At 34.3% G+C, this 20,159-nt stretch overlaps 2 protein-coding genes across 2 annotated transcripts; both read left to right on the top strand.

Moving 5' to 3' along the window:
• The first annotated feature begins 1,519 nt into the window (after positions 1–1,519).
• LOC108319458 (vacuolar protein sorting-associated protein 2 homolog 2) lies at positions 1,520–12,034 on the top strand. Its single transcript, XM_017550602.2, has 11 exons — positions 1,520–1,696; positions 2,034–2,078; positions 3,912–3,946; positions 4,033–4,083; positions 4,465–4,569; positions 4,637–4,708; positions 5,006–5,077; positions 11,239–11,319; positions 11,407–11,442; positions 11,547–11,605; positions 11,768–12,034. Exons 1-11 carry the CDS (start codon positions 1,663–1,665, stop codon positions 11,829–11,831), a joined length of 654 nt encoding a protein of 217 aa, XP_017406091.1. The 5' UTR covers positions 1,520–1,662; the 3' UTR covers positions 11,832–12,034.
• Positions 12,035–17,724: 5,690 nt separating this feature from the next.
• Positions 17,725–19,827, top strand: LOC108319469 (CASP-like protein 1B1). The gene is made up of 3 exons (XM_017550614.2): positions 17,725–17,987; positions 18,207–18,330; positions 19,365–19,827. Exons 1-3 carry the CDS (start codon positions 17,749–17,751, stop codon positions 19,602–19,604), a joined length of 603 nt encoding a protein of 200 aa, XP_017406103.1. The 5' UTR covers positions 17,725–17,748; the 3' UTR covers positions 19,605–19,827.
• The last annotated feature ends 332 nt before the right edge of the window (positions 19,828–20,159 follow it).

The following is a 20,159-nucleotide window of genomic DNA, read 5'->3' as shown; positions in this document are numbered from 1 at the left end:
ACGTTCAATGGTACAAAGCCACTGCTCAACACCAAAACATTCATATAATTGGCCGCTCGGTGGCACAAACCTGGTGCTCAGCGTCCTGGACTTGAAATGTTCCCTACCAAGCTTATGCCCAAGGCCACATTAGTGTCGCTTAACGTCATACCATAAAAACATAAATTAAACACTACGAATTGGGAAACTAGGAATATGTTCAAATGACCATATGGTATTCCTGACTCAATACACGGTTCTAAAATAGGTTTAAGTATCAGAATGAATACCAATTAAAATGACCAGATTGACAATTCCTCAACTCAACCCCAATCTCAACAAGACAAGGACACACTCAACAGAAAACAATAGTAATTCCACATACCAAAATCTTCATTTTTAGACCAAATCAAACATGCATCACAATATATCAAAACATAGGCAATATCAAAAGTGGTAGTTAACTTCCCTTACCTAACATATGACCAAATTGTTCTAAAATTTCCAAAATAGTATCAAACACGCAAGAACATCTATCTACTCCTATGAACAATAGAAACATGATCAGTGTATATTGTTAAAACCACTAATCAAAAAGAAACATGATCACATGCAACTACGAAAAAATTACATACAAAAGAAAAACAAAACTGACAAAAAAAGAGTAGAAACTAAATTATTTTATTTGAGAAACTGATCGGATAGATTTGAAAATCTCGTCTCAATGACCATTTAAACAGTTTTTTATCTTCAAACAGATGAACATGGAATGAGAACTCCAAAAAGAATCAGATAAGTGATTTCTAAAACGATATATATTTTAAAATAATAAAACTCATTTATAACAAAACTTTTTATATTAAAATATTTTATATTAAAATAGTAAAGTCTCACTATTTTTTTTAAATGTCATTATAAAACTTTACAATCATTATATTAAAATTATTAATAATGTTAATTCTGAATTGAGAAAATGATAAAGTTAATCAAATTCACCATACACAAATAAATAAATATATACTTGTTTATAATTAGTGATCATGTAATAAATTTATAACTTTTATTTGTAGAAAATTTATTCTGATTTTCATTATTTGTCAGCATAAATTATTTATATTAACCATTAATTTAAAATCATAAAAAAAAATTAAAATAGTTATCATAAAATTTAACAAGATTACCGTATAATAAAGTATTATTGTTGACTAGACTATACTATTATAAAGAGGATTTCTCTTTTTAATTTATACATTTTTTATTTAATTATTCTTTTAGTTTAATCAATTTTTAAATTAAATAAATAAAAATATATATTATCAACACACTCTAATAATTAAATTGAGCACCGAAACAATAATTAAATAAAGCATCTTAAAATAATAATTAAATTGAGCAAGTATCATAGTTGAATAACATATCTATCAAAGCATTGGTAACGACTAAAAAATGTAATAAAAAACTCGAAATGCGATTTGCACTTGACTCAACCAAAGCTGTAACGGCTACTTAGAGGAGAACCGTTGGATGCGTGGACACGTGGTACGCTCCTCGAGGCATATTTTCTCCTTTCTTCTCTTCACTTTCTTTCTCTTTGCTACAATCACTTCACACACTGAACTGTGTCTACTTCTGCTGTGCTTCCTTTTCAATTAGGGTTTTCTCATTTCCAAGATCAACGTCAACATGAACATCTTCAAGAAGAAAACCTCACCCAAAGGTGCACCCCTTTTTCTTCCTCTTTTTCTCTTTCAAAATTTTCCACATTGCTTTATTTCCCTTTTTCCGTAAAGCTTATGATTTGCGTTCAGAATTCGAACTTTTCTTTCCTCTTAGAATTGGATCTAGTTTTCGTTGAGAAGACATACCCGGGTCTTTAGAATTTTAAAAACATTTTGGGTTTTGTGCTGCTAATTTTGTAGAATTATTTTTTTTTTGTCCATATTTTGTGGTATTGTTTGAATTTGGTGAAGGTTGGAAAGGAAGTAGGAGGGTTGAACTTCTTATTGTGTCTGGGTAGTGGCACTCATTTGCGTCTGTTTTGATTTTAATGACAGAAGCTCTGCGTTCAAGTAAGAGGGAAATGGCTGTTGCAACCAGAGGTAATTACTTGAATGGTTGATGATTCAGAAGTTGTAGCATTTACTATCTGCTTGTATGATGCAATGGGGATTTTGTTTTCATTGAGAAATGTTTTTCCCCAAATAGCAAAGAATTAGCTTGCTTGAGTACAATGGTACATCACATCTGGGTCTTACTTCTGTGTGTAATCTCTCCCTAACTCTTGCTTTCATCAAATTGAATAAACTTGGAACCTCATAGGGTTAGGGAAATTACAAGAATAAAATCAATTTATGAATTCAGCTGCGAGACCCTGAGTATGTGCTCTGATAATTTATGAATTACAAGAATAATGTTTGTGTTAATGCAAGTGAATTTCCTTTTTGAATATAATGTATATCGTATGAGGCTTCATATTTCATGTGATAAATAGCTGAGATGGCCGAAGCTAATAGTTAAATCATATATAGGAGAACCTAGCAAACAATTTTATGGGTAGTGTTCAATTAAGATTTCCCGTGCAAACTATTTTTGGTTGATCTTTTTAAAATGATTTTCTTCAATATTTGTGAACAGGAGAAGTTGCTAATTACTGTCTTCCTTTTGCTTCCCTACTACCATAACTGTTTGTATGAATCAAACCGAAATACTACTGATTTGTTGTGGAGGACATAATCTTAAATCCCTGTAGATTATATTTGTTTTCAGTCGGTTCCCTTGCCAACCAATAGACCATTTGGTAGTTCCATTTGATTAGCCCGTGTAATTTTTAGTAGAAAATATTCAGGCCAATATACATAAGTCAACCTACCTCAACTTTCAACAACATTTTTTGTTTCTCAACTTTATTTTTGTCCTTGCTCCTAATTTTTAGTTTTGTCCTAAGTAGTTCTGTCTTACCTTAATGGTTTCTTGTATCTATATTTCCCTAATGATTTTCCTTTAAAACCATTACCTTGAATTTTGACCAATCATTTTTGTTTTCTTATTTTGTGTCTGTGCTACAAATTTTATAATTTCTTGCATGTGTAGTTTAATCTTTTTAGGAGGTTTGTGTTAGATGGATATGGTTCTTGTTATTTTTTAGAAAATAAATTTTAAGTCTAACTCAATCACAAAATCGGCTTGTAAGTTGAATTTTTCACCCACTTATATACTATAATTTAGTTGTATCGTTAGTCGTTATGAGATTTTCAACACATTCTCTCATACCGAGAATTTGACATCTCAATTGTGGAACAAATAGAGATGGACTCAATAACTGGTGACACAGTATGCCCAACAAACCTCATTAGGATAAACTTTGATACCATCTTAAAAAGTAGACTCTAAATCTAACTCAATCTTATAAAGTTAACTTATAAGGTGAAGTTTGCATCCATATATATATATATATATATATATGTATATGTATATTATATTTTAACAATATCTCTAGTCAAATTGGGATCTCCAATGTTATTAATGACAAATTTCATAATATATGTTTTAAATTCCATTCAAATTAAGAAAAATTAATCAGAAGCTAATGAAGTGCTTGATGGGTAGGATCAAGACAGATATGGACACCAAAATAATACTCAAATTATGTATTTCTTCATAAAGGACTTCTTTCAAAACATTGGCGTCAACATAGGTTGAGTGTCACTAATGGTTATATCATATATGGCTGTACATTTAAAAATATTATTAGGAATTAGTAAGGCTTGACATTCGATATTGTTCTCTGTTTTCTTCTCTTCATTTTCCTGTTATTTTTGTCTTTGGGATGTACATTTAAAGGTATTACAAAATATCAAGGGTTCAAACTTAGTTCATATTTCCATAAGGCAACTCTTATGTTTGTTTTCTTTTTCTTTCATTTAATCTTGTAGGAATTGAAAGAGAGATAACATCACTTCAGATGGAGGTACATAATGATAACAAAGACATTCTCAGTGTTTTGCTTTCTGTTTCATATTTCTATTTAGTGCTTCATTTCCTTGTCAATTGCAGGAAAAAAAATTGGTGGCAGAAATTAAGAGAGAAGCAAAAACTGGAAACGAAGTACGTTTCTCATTTAAATGCCTCTCCTCCACAATTGTTAATGAGCCACAAAACCATACTTGTTTTTTGTTTATGTGGTCCACAGGTTATAGACCATATGATATTGATAACAATCTTTGATCTGTTGTATATCTGTGTTTTCATCTCACTTTGGATTTCCAGTTCACCAGTGTACTCGCCACCATTAGTCTCTGGGGAATGATAGTGTATTAGTTCATTTTATTCAACAGAGTAATTTATATGTTAATTTGAGCTTCAGTTGTAAGCTCATTTGCCTATTTCCAAGATAATATCCCGTGTTTTGTGCATATGAACCTGTTTTATTGACATTCATGATAATAGCTACATAGAAATACTGAATAAGGAAGTGTCGGGTTACAGGCTGCCACCAGAATCTTAGCTCGTCAACTTGTTAGGTTACGTCAACAGATAACCAATTTGCAGGGAAGTCGTGCGCAGATCAGGGGTGTAGCAACTCACACACAGGTATGCAGTTTGATTTTAACAATATCAAGACTCTTTGTTTTTCATAATTTCCAAATTTCTTTTGCAGGCATTATATGCAAGCACTTCAATCTCCACAGGAATGAAGGGTGCAACTAAAGCAATGGTGGCAATGAATAAGGTAATGTTACCCAAATTTATTCTGCATCATATCACTCAAATTATGGAATGCATTTCTTTTATTAATTGTTTGTGTTATCCAAGGTTCCTATCCTTGGTCCTAAATCTGAATTTAGTAAATGGCCAAAAAGTCTTGAACTTGAGTATTCCATTGAATATGTTGACTGAAAGCTTATATTAGGTTTTTCAGCAATTTTCTTTTTTCACTGAATCAAAATTTGATATATGTGAGATTCTTTTGTGAAATTGATGGATCTTTCCAGACATGACTAAATGATGCATTATCTTTTCTTCTCAGCAAATGGCACCGGCAAAACAGGTGAAAGTGATCAGAGAATTCCAAAAGCAATCAGCCCAATTGGACATGACGGTAATTTACCCTTTTAACCAAGATTTCTGATGTGTTCTCATGCAAGTTTTATGCATTAGTGGTAGCCTTTTATTTTAGACCGATCCAGTATGGTCTTTCATTAGGTAGCATATAACCCAGTTGTCTTAACAATAATATGTCAATATTGTGAGATGTTGTTAGGAGGACGGACTCTGGAATCTGTTGGTTGGCATTTACAGCAACTCTTTCAGTCCATGAAAGAGGGTTTTGCACACTAAAAATTGAAAGAAGTTATTTTTTCATTTCAGCATAAATTACTGTTAGTTTAAACTCTCAATTCAGTGTATTTTCAATTGTGTCGTTATTGCATGGTCCATCTACTTGAGATCTAAAACAGAGAAAAATAGTTCTAAAGGGCTTAAAAGACCCTTCTCAGTTCTATTATTTATATAGATAAAAATCTGATACAATAGATAGGTGGAAGATGAAGAGATTGTCCTAGACTGCTAGGAACAATCATTATAGATAACCCAACACACAACTACCTACTTTTAGGCCCTGCTCTACTAATCATAGGTAGACTTAATAATTATTCTAACACTCCCCCTCAAGCTGGAGCATACAAATTGTATGTACCAAGCTTGGAACAAATAAACTCAATCCGAGGCCCCCTTAACGACTTAGTCAACACATCTGCGAGTTGGTCATTTGATCCAACAAACTCAGTACATATTTCTTTTGATAATAATTTTTCCCGAACAAAATGACAATCAATTTCTATATGTTTGGTTCTCTCGTGAAACACTGGATTTGATGCAATGTGAAGAGCAGCTTGGTTATCACAATACATCTTCATACTTTGGATACCACAGAAGTTAAGCTCTTGAAGGAACTGCTTCACCCATATAAGTTCACATGTTAATGAAGCCATTGCCCTATATTCAGCCTCAGCTGTTGATCGAGCCACTACATTTTGTTTCTTACTTTTCCATGAGATAATGTTTCCTCCAAGGAAAACACAATATCCAGTAGTAGATCGTCTATCAATAGGAGAACCTGCCCAATCAGCATCACAATATCCTGATACCTGAAGGCTTCCTTTTTCTTCATATAACAGCCCTTGCCCGGGAGCCTTTTTCACATACCTTAGAATGCGAATGATAGCATTCCAATGGCCAACACATGGAGCTTGCATAAACTGACTAACCACTCCAACTGCAAAAGATAGATCCGGCCTTGTAATAGTGAGATAGATTAGTTTTCCAACTAGCCTCCTATATCTCTCCGAGTCGGAGAATAATTCACCTTCTTCTGTTGTTAATTTTTGATTTGGATCCATAGGGCTATCAACCGGTCTACAATCAATCATGCCTGTTTCTTGCAAAATATCCAGAGCATACTTCCTTTGGGAGATTACAACTCCATCTTTTGACTGAGCTACTTCAATGCCTAGGAAGTATTTGAGGCTCCCAAGATCCTTGGTTTGGAAATGTCTACACAAGTACTCCTTCAATTGAGATATTCCAGCAGTATCATTTCCTGTAATAACTATATCATCAACATATACTATCAAGTAAACACATTTCCCAGGAGACGAATGATAATAAAAGACTGAATGATCTGCTTCACTGCGTTTTAGTCCAAATTTTTGAACAATGGAGCTAAACTTTCCAAACCAAGCACGTGGTGATTGCTTGAGCCCATATAGAGATCGGTTCAATTTACAAACCATACCAGACTCCCCCTGAGCAACAAACCCTGGAGGTTGCTCCATATAAACTTCTTCCTCAAGATCACCATGGAGAAAGGCATTTTTGATGTCCAACTGATGAAGTGGCTAATGACGAATGGCTGCCATTGCAAAGAACAATCGAATGGTAGTCATCTTTGCCACGGGAGAAAAGGTGTCACAATAATCAAGACCATAAACCTGAGTGTACCCTTTTGCAACCAGCCGGGCTTTGAGCCTATCAATGTCACCATTAGGGCCGACTTTAATTGCATATACCCATCGACAACCAACAGCCTTTTTGCCCGGGGGAAGTGGCACAAGCTCCCAAGTATGACTGTGGTCAAGAGCCTGCATTTCATCAATCATGGCTTGTCGCCATCCAGGATGATCAAGTGCTTCTTTCACATTTTTAGGAATAACCACAGGAGATACTGAGGATAAAAGGGAATAAAAGGAGGGCGACACTCTGTGATAACTAAGAAAATTATAAATGGGATGAGGGTTTCGAGTGGAACGAGTACCTTTTCTGAGAGCAATGGGCCAACCAGAATCATCTTCACCAGGAGGCGTGACAGGAGATGGTGACGGAGAAGAATCTGAAGGAGGAGATCCACCATTTTCTGGAAGAGGATTACTCACCGGGGTACTGTGTCGAAGGATATCAGTATGTGGAGAGGAAGGTTCGGGAGGACCTTGGGCATGACTTGGATTGACTGAGGCATTGGAGATATTAGACTCAACCACTGGAAGAGGAAGGACCTGGTGGAGGATATGAACATCTTGAACAGAGGGAGAGAAGAAAGGTGTCTGTTCAAAGAAGGTAACATTGGCAGACATGTAGTACTTTTTGGTTTCAGGAGAGTAACACCGGTACCCTTTTTGAAGCCGAGAATAGCCCAAAAAGACAAATTTGATCGCACGAGCAGAGAGCTTGTCGAGCCCCGGAGACATGTCGTGAACAAAACAAACACAACCAAAGACTCGAGGAGAGGTGTGAAAGAGAGGATCATTGGGAAAGAGAATGGAGAAAGGGACTTTATTATTGAGAGAGGAGGAAGGCATCCTATTAATAAGAAAACATGCAGTTAAGATGGCATCCCCCCAATGATGAACAGGAATATTAGCGCCAAGCAAAAGGGTACGAGCCGTTTCAACCAAGTGTCTATTTTTTCTTTCGGCTATACCATTTTGCTGGGGTGTATGAGGACAAGTGGACTGATGCAAAATACCATGGGAGCTAAGAAGTGAAGAAAAAGTTGATGAGAAATACTCTTTAGCATTATCACTTCTTAAGACTTTAATTACGTGACCAAATTGGTTCTTGATTTCATTCAAAAAAGATGTGAAAATGGGTAACAATTCAGAGCGATCTTTCATTAGATAAACCCAAGTACATCTAGAATACTCATCAATAAAAGTAACAAAATACCTAAAACCAAAAGAAGAGACGCGACTAGGTCCCCAGACATCAGAATGAATAATAGAGAAACTAGAAGTACACATTGATTGAGACCTTTTAGGAAAGACAGATCTAACATGTTTTCCTAGTTGACATGACTCACATTCTAAAGTCTGAAGACCACTAAGTTCAGGACACATCTTTTTTAACTTTGACAAGTGAGGATGGCCAAACCGATCATGTAACACTTTAGGGGGAAGAGCTGCAACACAAGATACCCGTGGACGAGATCCAAAATGGTATAAACCTCCAGCTTCATATCCTTCTCCAATCTGTCTCCCCGAGCCACGCTCCTGTATAACAAAAGATTTTGAATCAAAAGTTATTGAACAAGGTAACATTTTGGTTAACTGACTTAGGGAAATTAAATTGAATGGACAGTTAGGGACAAAAAGAACAGATTTCAGAGTTAGAGAGGGAGACAGGGAGACTTGACCGACTCCCTTTGAACAAGTTTTAGAGCCATTTGCAAGGGTAATGAAATGGGGTTTTTCTTGGAGGGAAAGGGTTGAGAACAATGAGGTATTACCAGAAATGTGATCAGAAGCACCCGAGTCAATTACCCATGAATTTAGACCTTCCATGGATTGAGAAATGCAAGCTGTGGACGTACTTGGGGACTGAGATGATTGCGCCAAACTGTTAGACTTTAATCGCAGATACTCTTGATACTCTTCGTCAGTGAACTTGGAGTTGGAAGTGGAAGTTTCAGCCTTAGAGATATTGGCTGTTTTTGAAGGAAAGCCATGCAAGGAGTAGCAGTTTTCTTGGGTGTGACCCACTCTCTTACAGTAAGAGCATTGTGGACGTCCTCGACCTCCACGTCCTCCTCCTCTAGTGCCACGTCCTCCTCTTCCTCGCGTGGCAACCATGACAGATGGTTCCATTGTTTCATGAGCTTCCTGAGACTGAGACACCGGAACACGAAGAAGACGTGTGGTCAAGGCTTCCAAGGAAGGGACCTCATGACTTGTCAGAAGTTGATCTCTGATGTGATTCAAATCTGGATGCAAAGCACGGAGGATCATCACCATATAATACTTGTCAAGCTTCTTTTTGATATCTTCCGAAGATTCCACTTCCAAGAACATTCTCAATTCTTCCACAGCTGCTTGGGCTTCAGTCATGAAGGAGACCATATCATGGTCTGTCATTTTGAGACATGCGAGCTTGTTTGCGGTATCATAGAGACGTTGAATATCATTAGCATAAATGCTTTGAGCTTTCTTCCAAAAAGTGTAACATGTCTTGAACGCTCTCAGAGATATCAAAAGCCGTGGTTCCACAGATTGCCACAATAGGGCACACAATTGGAAATCAGCTTGTTTCCATTGTTCAGCTTTGTCAGAAGGAACTTGGCTCCCATCCTTCTCAAGGTGGTCATAATGTCCTTGACCAAGGAACCACATTTCCACAGCAGCAGACCAACATAGATAATTCTTTCCATTTAGCTTTTCGGAAGTGATTGAGGGACTTCCAGAGAAAGAAAGAGCACTTCCAGACGCCATTCTTTGATAAAAGCAGGAAAAGGAACCAGGAAAAACCGTGAAGAACCAGAAAACCCTAAAGGGTTTCTTAGGGTTTTCTTAAAGGGGAGCTTCTGGACACACCAAAGTAGGATTTTGAGGGGCAGAACGGACAGAGGAGCAGAGGGCGACAACAATGGAGGTGGCGCGGCGACTTTCCGGTGAGCAGAGGGCGGCGCGTGGATAACACGCGCCTGTTCGCAGCGCACAAAGAGGCGGCGCGTGGCGGAGCGTGGAGGAGAATCAGGCGAACCCACCGGTGGGGTTGGCTGTCGCGTGAAGAGGCGACCCAGATTCAGTGGTCGCCTGATGGAACAGTGACGGCGGCCGGCGGCGGCCGGCGGCGGACGGCGGCGGACGGCGGCGGACGGCGGCGAACGGTGGTGGACAGCAGCGGACAACAGCGAGATGGTGGACAACCAAGTTGAAGAACTTCAAACTGCAGTTGACAGCTGCAGATAGTGGCGAGACAGCCGCGGACAACAGCGAACGGCACCGGACAGGTGCAACCAGCAGAGACAGTGCTGGTGGACAACCCAGGACAGAAACCAGAGCAGGATGAACCTGCTCTGATACCAACTTGAGATCTAAAACAGAGAAAAATAGTTCTAAAGGGCTTAAAAGACCCTTCTCAGTTCTATTATTTATATAGATAAAAATCTGATACAATAGATAGGTGGAAGATGAAGAGATTGTCCTAGACTGCTAGGAACAATCATTATAGATAACCCAACACACAACTACCTACTTTTAGGCCCTGCTCTACTAATCATAGGTAGACTTAATAATTATTCTAACACATCTAAAGCATGGTGGTTCATAGATAAAAAAAGTCATTTTCATTACCAATATCTAATAACAATATATTTTAATTGGAAGATTGATTGAAGAAATAAACAGTTAAAAAAAGAAAAACATGTGTACCAAAAGATAGGGACGAAAACAATGAAGATGAGGACTATGGATGTAAGTTACTGAAAGCAAATGGAAATCTGCATGGAAAAGGATGTACTAGCAACAGCGCAAAAGAAACATGGAAGGCAGAACTGAAATAGTAATAACAAAAAGGCTTTTTTAAAGTCTAGGGAGTAGCCAAGTTGTGCTCGAGTATTAAGTAGAAGCAACCAAAAAGGAAGTATCCATGAAAAGTATTGGCTTCGTGTCTCAGTAGTTTCTGTGTTGCTGTAAACTGCTAAGAGGGTGTTTTATAGGGAAGTTGGAAAGCACTAGCGTTTTCAATTTTTAAATAGATTATTATTACCCTGTTCAAATTTCCAATTAACTGGAAATGATTATTTTTAAGAGTGCAGTTGTTTTTTATTAAAAATAAAACGGGGTGCTTATTAAATTTGTGAAACAAAAGGCATCTATGGCAAACAGCTGTGATGCCTGTGCCTGATAGTGATATTCAAGTTCAGCTCCACCAATGCATTTGATGATATTTTCGTTTGCTTCATAAATTCATAACTTAATGTATTTGTAGATTGAGATGATGTCAGAATCTATTGATGAAACTTTAGACAAAGATGAAGCCGAAGAAGAAACCGAAGAGCTCACCAACCAGGTGAATATGAATAACCAACTTCTTAATTGTACAGCCTGATATTATAAGTATTCTCTTTTTCTAAAATTTCCATTTTATTCATGATAGGTTCTTGATGAGATTGGAGTGGATATTGCATCCCAGGTTGGTTTTAGACACAGCATGAATCCTTTGTCTTTGCACTAATTATTTCATTCAATTAGTTTTCTGAATGTTGAACCTGATGGGGTGATATTTTATGATGCTAGTTATCTTCTGCTCCGAAAGGACGAATTGCTTCAAGGAATACTGAAAATGTTGCTCCAAGGTACATTTTATAGGTCAAGTTGCTTCAAGGAATACTGAAAAGGCTGTTTTGTATTAGACTATCCTTAAAAAAAGTTGTTGATCTTTCAGTTAAAGCTTTTAAAACACTTTTTTATTGTGTTGACTGTGGTATTTTATGAGAGAAAATTCTTTTTGGATGCAGATCAGAAGAATCCCAAGATGTTGAAGAACTTGAAAAGAGATTGGCATCTCTTCGAAGAATATAAATATCTGGCTGCTACGCTCGCTCATGTGTTTCTTAATGTACAAATCGTTATATATAATATAGCAATGCAGAGATTGTATTATTGGCACCTCATAGTTACAAAATTTATGCGGTTGTGTTTGGATGTGAAGAACTAGTAAAAGTAGACTGGGATATTTGAGACTGCTGCAAACCTTTATTAAAATTTGGGAATTTGTGTGGGTATTTTTTAATTTTTTTTGTGGTTATTTTTTTTTTTTTTAAAAGAGACACTGTGTTGTGTTGATGTGAAAAAAGAGACAGCGCAGAAGCCAATGCAAGTGGCTTCCATGCAAGAATGAAGATGAATGCAGTAAAAGTTGACGGATTTATGATGTTTTTTCCTACAATAATTCATGTTAAAAAATCACTATATATCGATGATGGCACCTTTTTCTACTCTAATTCTTGTTTAAAAATACTACATAATCGAGTATGTACTGTATATAATAAATAAATGAAATGATAACATACATAAATAATAAAATAATATTACAATAAAACCTTTTTTCCTTTTTCTCTCTGTTTTTTCTAACTCAAACAGTCAATTTTATCCATTTGTGTTTTCTTTCTTTATTTTGTTCTCTATTGTGAGAGCTTAAGATCACAATGTGTAATGAAATTCAACCAGAGTGAGAGAGGTAATTTGAAATCGGATTTAGCTGACATCGACTTTGTATTATAGTTTGACTTTATGATTAGAGTTCCTAGTTTAGGTGCAGAAGGATAATAGAAGGCACAAAATTCATTTGTCCTGAGGCATTAATAAAAGTTTTCATAGAAATATTCTACTGGAATATGCAACACAAGATGGTAGAATTCTTTGTACGTAAATCACAATAACTCAATTCTCCAATGAATTTTTCAAAACGACCCTTTTGTCCCTGTATTACATGTGTGTGCGGTTGGTTGGACCTTTTTCTCCTTCTCCAATGGCGGTGGTTGACGGTGGCGTGTAGCGGTGATCACTAAATGGTGCTTCCAATAATTTTGAGTGCATATTCTGGCACCAATGAAAAAAGAAAAAAACTGAGACATCAAGTCATTGTGAAACAGTGTTACAAAGATGGGAGAGTATATTATATTGTACATAGATAGACTTTGGTATCTTTCACTATACAGAGAATGGATAAGCAGTTGACTCTAGGCATCTTAGCAGACTCTACACATATTCTTGCATAATAAAACTATTAATTAGCAAATATACTAAATATGCTAATTCTAATTCGAGGTGTGAAAAACGCTATCATACAACCTCAGCAAAAGGTGGGCCTCCTTGGTAATCACTTCAAAGAAAAAATCTTCTCCTTGTATGCATAAACATAAAATAGCTCCAGCAGTCTCAAACACATACTGGATAAAATGTATTACTTCTATTGCAGCCATTTCAGATGCACGAACAATATCTTCAAGCTCCAGCGGCTGATGATAAGTAAAATAATGTTCCTTTACACTTATATAACATAATAATGTGATAAGAGTCTCATTTCTTATCTGTTGTAACGCCCACAACAACATTACTCACCTGTGACATCAAATTCTAGTAAGTTTAAATCTTGCTTTGCCCAAAAATTACAGAAAAGATTGTGAAATGAAGTAAACGAATTATATAGGCTTAAGTATAATTTTAAGATCTCTCTCGACGAGCTTCTTCACAAACTCCTAGAGAAAGAAATAAGAAAAAGTGAGATTAACTTTTCTATAAACTAAAATTAACTTGTACATGGACTGATTTTTAGAAGTTGTCCCCTACGGCGTATCTAAATTATGTTTAACTTACACAAACTAATTTTAACTATTGGACAAATTAAATTATTGTTAAAAAATGAACTTTAAGCTAACTTAACCTCACAAAATCGATTTATAAAATAAAATTTGCACTCATTTATATATTATAAATTGATCTTATCTCTAGTCGATGTAGGTCTTCCAATACACCTCCTCATGTCGAGATAGAGACATCATCTCGAGAATGAGTATAGACATTAATGGGTAGTCCGAGATAACGATCCGATAGCGGTTGGAAAACATGCTCAACAAACAACAAATGTCGCTAGGATAGGCTCTAACCATAGCTTTGATACCATGTTAAGAAGTGAAATTTAAGTCTAACTCAATCCCACAAAACCGGCCTAAGCTGAGGTTCGCATACACTTATATATTATAAACTGGCCTTATCTCTAGTCGATATGGGATTACGAAATTAACATTTCAATTCAAGTTCGAATCAAGACTTTAATCGGGCTACGAAATTAAACAACTTAATATCATTGTCAAAATAAAGCATAAATTCTGAAAAATTAGTGCATTAAACGTTGACCCAAATCTTGTTGGTTGTGTTAGAGATGGCTTCAAATGTGGAGACTGCATCATGATGCCAAAATTTCCAGTGTGTGGGGCGCCGGTGAGGTCTGAGATTGCGTTCGATGGGTGGGCTCCTTCATTGTTAAGATACAACGAGTAAGCTAGCGTCATCATTTTTGTGAAGTTGGTTTCTGGATAGGAGCAGGTTAGCTGAAAGACTTCTTCTGTGTAGTCTTGCTGAAATAGCCACCAAGTAGTGTCTTCTTTCACAGTGGTATAAACAATTGTGAATCGCATACCAAGGTTTCTTGCATATTCAACCACTTGTTGATAAACGTTAGGGTTCCAGAGAGTGCCTGTGGGTTGGCCGAATCTAAATCCCGTCTGTGGCTTGCAGGGTACGACTTTCAAATCATGTTGTAAGTCAGCAATGTTTACAATGCCTAGTTGTTGGATAACAAAGGCGAAGGCTGTGGGGATCGAAAGATTCGTTACAGCTCTAGGCCTCTTGAGTCCACTCAAATCGTACCTAGTTGGTACGTCGGTAAGAGTTAGGGCTCTGAGCTTCATTTATGTTACAAGATTGCATCCGGAAGCTAGTGCATTTGATATTTTATCAACGCGAGAGTAAAAATCTTTGTTGCTCATTATCATCTTCAGTTTGTGGAATCAGATAAGACTACCGTGGATTGTATTGTGTGCGCTAATGTACATATTGTCAAGATTAACAACAATTGGATTTGGTATTAGATAAACACGATCGTGGGCAAAGAAGTGACGGAGAATACCATGCTCTTTCAGTCCTATGGAGTAGTTGAGATTACCTGGGGCCGGTAAATCGACCGTATGAGAGTCCAAAACGACAACTACGTCGTGCTGGTAAGCAGGTTGTTTAGTCCTCATGTGGAAGGAACCACTTATCGAGGCCTTCAAAGCGTCATCTTTAGCCTTATATTTGGCCTTGTCAGGGTCTGGAGAAGAAGCTTAGGTGCTTGTCAGGGCAGAATTTGTTGGTGTTGGACTTTCCATATCGAATGCTTGAGAGCTAGGTTCGCATGTTAGGTACGTCCTGAGTTGTGTAAACAACTATTCAGCTTTGGCTCAAGTCCTCACGGATTTTCTTTTGGTACCACTCCAAAAGGCCTCTTACTAATGGAGGTATCTTATATGTATATAAACTCATATCCATCTCTTATTTTACTTGATGTGGGACTTTGTTTGTACCTAACAATCCTCCCCTCAAACAAAGGACTATGGTTCTCCTACCTCCCCTACAGCGGAAGTCTTTTTGTTTTCCTCGAGTACACCATGGTCAACACTGAGCATCTCTTTGCCCTCTTTCACGATCCATGGTCACACAACACTGAGCATCTCTTGCTCTCCACCTCTCATGATAACCTTAATGTACAAAGTGTAATAATTGAATGACAAAAACTATATATATACAACCAAAATATGTCCAAAAGATAATGTAAACATAAATAAAATCAAACATAGAACACAAAACAGATAAAATGACTAACACTAAACTAAATATTTTTCAAACTGTAAAAACACTCATATGAGCAACATGCTTATGAAAGACTTTAGATAGAAATCCCTTAATAAGAGGATTGTTATCTTAGAGTTTGTCCCTAAAGGTTCTATGAAAATCTATCCACTTTATACCCTTTCTTTAACAATGAGAAACTCGATGTCAAATGTTTTTACTTGCTCGAGATCTTATTGTTGCTTGAATACAATATAGCAAACATTGTCACAATATAACTTAAGTGGTCTTTTAATTCTTTTCATAATGCTCGGTCTTGTGACAAAGTTCGTTAATCATATTCTTTTATTTGATGTCTCATAGCATGCTATAAATTTTGCAGTCATAGTGAATTAAACTATAATGGTTTACTTGATACTGTGTTAAAAATCACACTATTAACTAACATAAAAATGTAACTTGAAGTAAATCTCAATAAAGAAAGGGTATAATATACCTTATAAGTTTTCTTAATTTTATATAAAATACATCATACATAAAATTTTCAAATTTAAAGAATTAAAAACAAAAAGTAATGTAATGTATGTATGACACATTAATAATTAATAATAAATAATCATAATCTCTCACAAGTGCCTTAAACTATTATTTTATATTTATTCCTTAAACTAATTTATTTTATTATTTTATTTATTACCATGCTAATAAATATAAATTTTTACTAATATTAAAATTGTGTCATATTTCTATGTTTTTACAATGTTTTACCTTTTCTAAATATTAAATCTCTATTTTATAAAATTGTCTAGTGATTTTACTATGTGAAGACAAATTATATTTACAAAATTTACTAATAAAATTTTATTACGGTTTTGTTATGCTCTTTCAAGGGATTAAAAAAATGGATTACAAAACTCTAATTCTTTTTGTGTATGTGTCTCAACAACCTTTTGAAGTTTACTTACCTATTGTTTAATATCAGAATGAACTTTCAAAATCTAATGAAAACAAATTATTATTATTATTATTATTATTATTATTATTATTATTATTATTATTATTATTAGGCTTGAATACTAAGTAATTGAATAATAAGATAGTATAATTTTTATATTAAATATTTATTTTTAATATTTGTTAAACATCTTCTCAATTTGAAAAGTGACAAATATATTACTTTACTTTATGTATAATAATATTTATTATTAAAAAAGTAAACTTATTAAATAAATTTATAGAAAAAATCATAATAAAATAATTTATTGTGGTGACAAAATATATTTAGAAATTATGATGTTCATTATTTGAATTATTTTATTATTAAATAATATTTTTATAAATAATATTACTAATATTAATTATAAAAAGTAAAATTATTAAAACTTTAAACTTATTAAATAATATCTAATAAAAAATAAAATTATTAAATCAATTATTAAGTGTGACTGAGAGAAATTGTTTTCTAATTTATAAAACTGTCTATAACTGTTACTAAAAAGGATAAAATAAAAATTACAAATGTGCATACAAAAGAAAATATTGATAGAACTCACACAATAAATTTCCATTATTAAATTATAATTATTTATATATTATAATTTAAGTATATTGGTAATATGTGTTTTCCAAAAGTTGAAACCTAAAAGATTGTCTGGTGAGTAAAATATAAATGCTATGCTGAGCATCACATAATAACTGGTAGTACAGAAGATCAAGACGATCATTTTTTACTGTGTATATGATAGTGTTGCAATTTGAGAAAAGATGTGGTAGGAAAACCTTCTTTACCTAAGAATCGCATTTCTCAAACAAACATTTAAAAATCCTTCATATTTGAATAGAATAATGCATTAGCTTTGTTAAATTAAGCAAAATAGTTCCCAGAAAGTGAAAGTAAAAGTAGTATTTCTTCACCAACCAGCAACCACCTGAAGTTCTGCGTTGGTTACACCAATCAAGAAATCCTGAGAAAGAACCCTAACATGGCTTCTTAGACTTAACAAATGATATGGTTGACCAATTTCACTGTCCTATCTATATAATAACCCTAGCCACTGATATGAGCAGCACCATCACAGCAGATATAGTTTTGACAGAGGTTTGCAGAATGGCCTTAGAAAATGGAGAGAAAGTTGAGGTTGGTTTGAGTGTAGTTGCAGAGGCAAAGGCAAAGAAGAAGGATTGGGTTGTTTTGTCCCTCAGAGTGGTTGCGTTTTTTGCCACTGCATCTGCAACACTTGTCATGGCTCTCAACAAACAGACCAAAAGCTTCGTAGTTGCCAACGTTGGTAACTCTCCGATAACAGCAACTCTTGCTGCAAAGTTTAACCAAACTCCGGCTTTTGTGTATGTTTCTTAAACTTTTATTTATGAAAGACGAATTTATAATATATACGGTGAAATTAAGTTTGATATAAACTTACTCTTAAAATGGTATCATTTTATCATAGTAATTTAAAAGAATTTATTTTAATGAGATTTATTGTTTGTTTTGATATTATTATACCATTTTTTTTTCCGACAATACGTTTAATTTATGATGATAGATAATCGGTGATGATGCAGGTTCTTTGTTGTAGCAAATGCAAATGCAAGTCTGCATAATTTGGTGATGATAGCAATGGATGTATTAGGACCCCAATATGACTACAAAGGACTCAGGCTTCTGTTCATTGCCATATTAGACATGGTAGTCACTCTATTTTTATTAAGTTTAATTTTTAAATTTAATTCAATATTTTTTATTATATCAACTTTATATATTGGTATATTATTGTAATTATAATAAAAATAATTTTCTTCTTACTGTAATAATCAATATTATATATCCTTACTGAAAAAAAATATTTATTTTAGTAATATTTTACTCAATTTATTTAATAACTTTTACATTTTTCACTGAACCAACTATGGACTATAAATTTCATGTAATTTAAAATTACTTAATGTGATGTACAATTGATACAATTAATAACTTTTCTAAAATACACATTTACAAATCAAAATACTAAATTATGGCATATCTCACGAGTATACGTATGCATGCTTAGATTTTAGATAAACTGAAAATTCATTTATATCTTGAAAAATCAGTTATACATTTAAAATAAGATTAATTGATGCCAATGTTTTTAAATCATTTAAAATTTTGTAAACTCAAAATAAGAATTCGCAAGTGTGCAATATTATGTTGTAACTCTAAGACACTGTAAATGTACTTACTTCATTTCATTCTTTTTCATCGATAAAAAATAATAATTAGAAGTCGATCTCATTCTAACAATTAGATTAACGAAATCTAATATTTACGAAATACTATTACATGAATTTCGTGATAAAAGTTACACATGAAATAACTACATCTCTTTCCATTATTATTTACTATAAAAAAATAAGTTATATATTCATATTAGTGTGATAAAATAGTTTTAAAATCTCACTTCAATGGAGATTTTAATCAATAATAAAATCGGTGATTGTTATTTCATATAAGAAACATGATTATTAAGAAACATGATTATTAAAAAAAATGAATTTTATGTTTTTCAAATTCTATTATATCTTTAAATTCAAACTAAATATGATGTGCGAGTGTAAACCTTTTCTACATTCGAAGTATACACCATCAATGCACTATTTATTATAATAATTATATATATTCGTAAATGTTTGTTGTATGAAAGTAGTGTATGAAAAGTGATATATGTTATAACTTTGGTGAAGATGGCTATGGCTCTGGCATCAGCTGGTGATGGTGCAGCAACATTCATGTCAGAATTGGGAAAAAATGGTAATTCACATGCAAGATGGGATAAGATATGTGACAAATTTCAAACCTATTGCAACAGAAGTGGTGCTGCCCTTGTTGTCTCTTTCATTGGCTTCATTCTTCTCCTCATTATTTCAGTCATGTCCATCATCAAATTGCTCAAGCCAAATCGCATTAACCATGCTTCTCCATAGGATCACACACATCATCGTAATACAAATGTTTTTCTTTCGTTTTAACTGCTGTTTTTGTCGCATAGAAAAACATAAATAAACATGTTGGTTGGTTGTGTACAACTTCCTTTTTTGTATCATATGTTGTGGATCCCCTGTTTTAAACCTTTTGAAAAGGGTTACAACTTTCTGTACAATTGGTACGTGCCATGAAATTCCTCCTCCTCTTTGCTACAGTTTTTCACATTCATGGACTTATGAAAAGTTAATCCTTCATTCACCGTATATATAAAATATTGTTAGCTCAAAAACATCAAATTTCGTTATGGTATTATTTTAAAAGACTTCTCAAAATATAGAAAAAAAGAATGAATATTAAACTATTTTAAGTCTTGACTTTTAATCGATGTAATATGAAACTATTTTGTACCTATGTGGAAGAGATTTACTCTTGAAAGAGAGATTGTACCTGTGGAACACTGTATATAGATGAAAGACCCATTAACTCATTGTCTTAAAATTTTGGGTAAAGAGTGGTTTGTACCTATGTGGAAGAGATTTACTCTTGAAAGAGAG

The sequence above is a fragment of the Vigna angularis genome, chromosome 4 (assembly GCF_016808095.1).
Source record: "Vigna angularis cultivar LongXiaoDou No.4 chromosome 4, ASM1680809v1, whole genome shotgun sequence".
NCBI lineage: Eukaryota > Viridiplantae > Streptophyta > Magnoliopsida > Fabales > Fabaceae > Vigna > Vigna angularis.
Note: the sequence above shows the minus strand (reverse complement) of the source record. Positions and strands in the feature narration are given on the sequence as shown.

Coding starts and splice junctions, on each gene's coding strand:
- LOC108319458 (XM_017550602.2), top strand. CDS start 1,663: ATGAACATCTTCAAGAAGAAAACCTCACCCAAAG. Junction 2,079..3,911: donor AATGGCTGTTGCAACCAGAG/GTAATTACTTGA, acceptor TTAATCTTGTAG/GAATTGAAAGAGAGATAACA. Junction 11,443..11,546: donor GAGTGGATATTGCATCCCAG/GTTGGTTTTAGA, acceptor TTATGATGCTAG/TTATCTTCTGCTCCGAAAGG.
- LOC108319469 (XM_017550614.2), top strand. CDS start 17,749: ATGGCCTTAGAAAATGGAGAGAAAGTTGAGGTTGGTTTGAGTGTAGTT. Junction 17,988..18,206: donor AACCAAACTCCGGCTTTTGT/GTATGTTTCTTA, acceptor GTGATGATGCAG/GTTCTTTGTTGTAGCAAATG. Junction 18,331..19,364: donor TCATTGCCATATTAGACATG/GTAGTCACTCTA, acceptor ACTTTGGTGAAG/ATGGCTATGGCTCTGGCATC.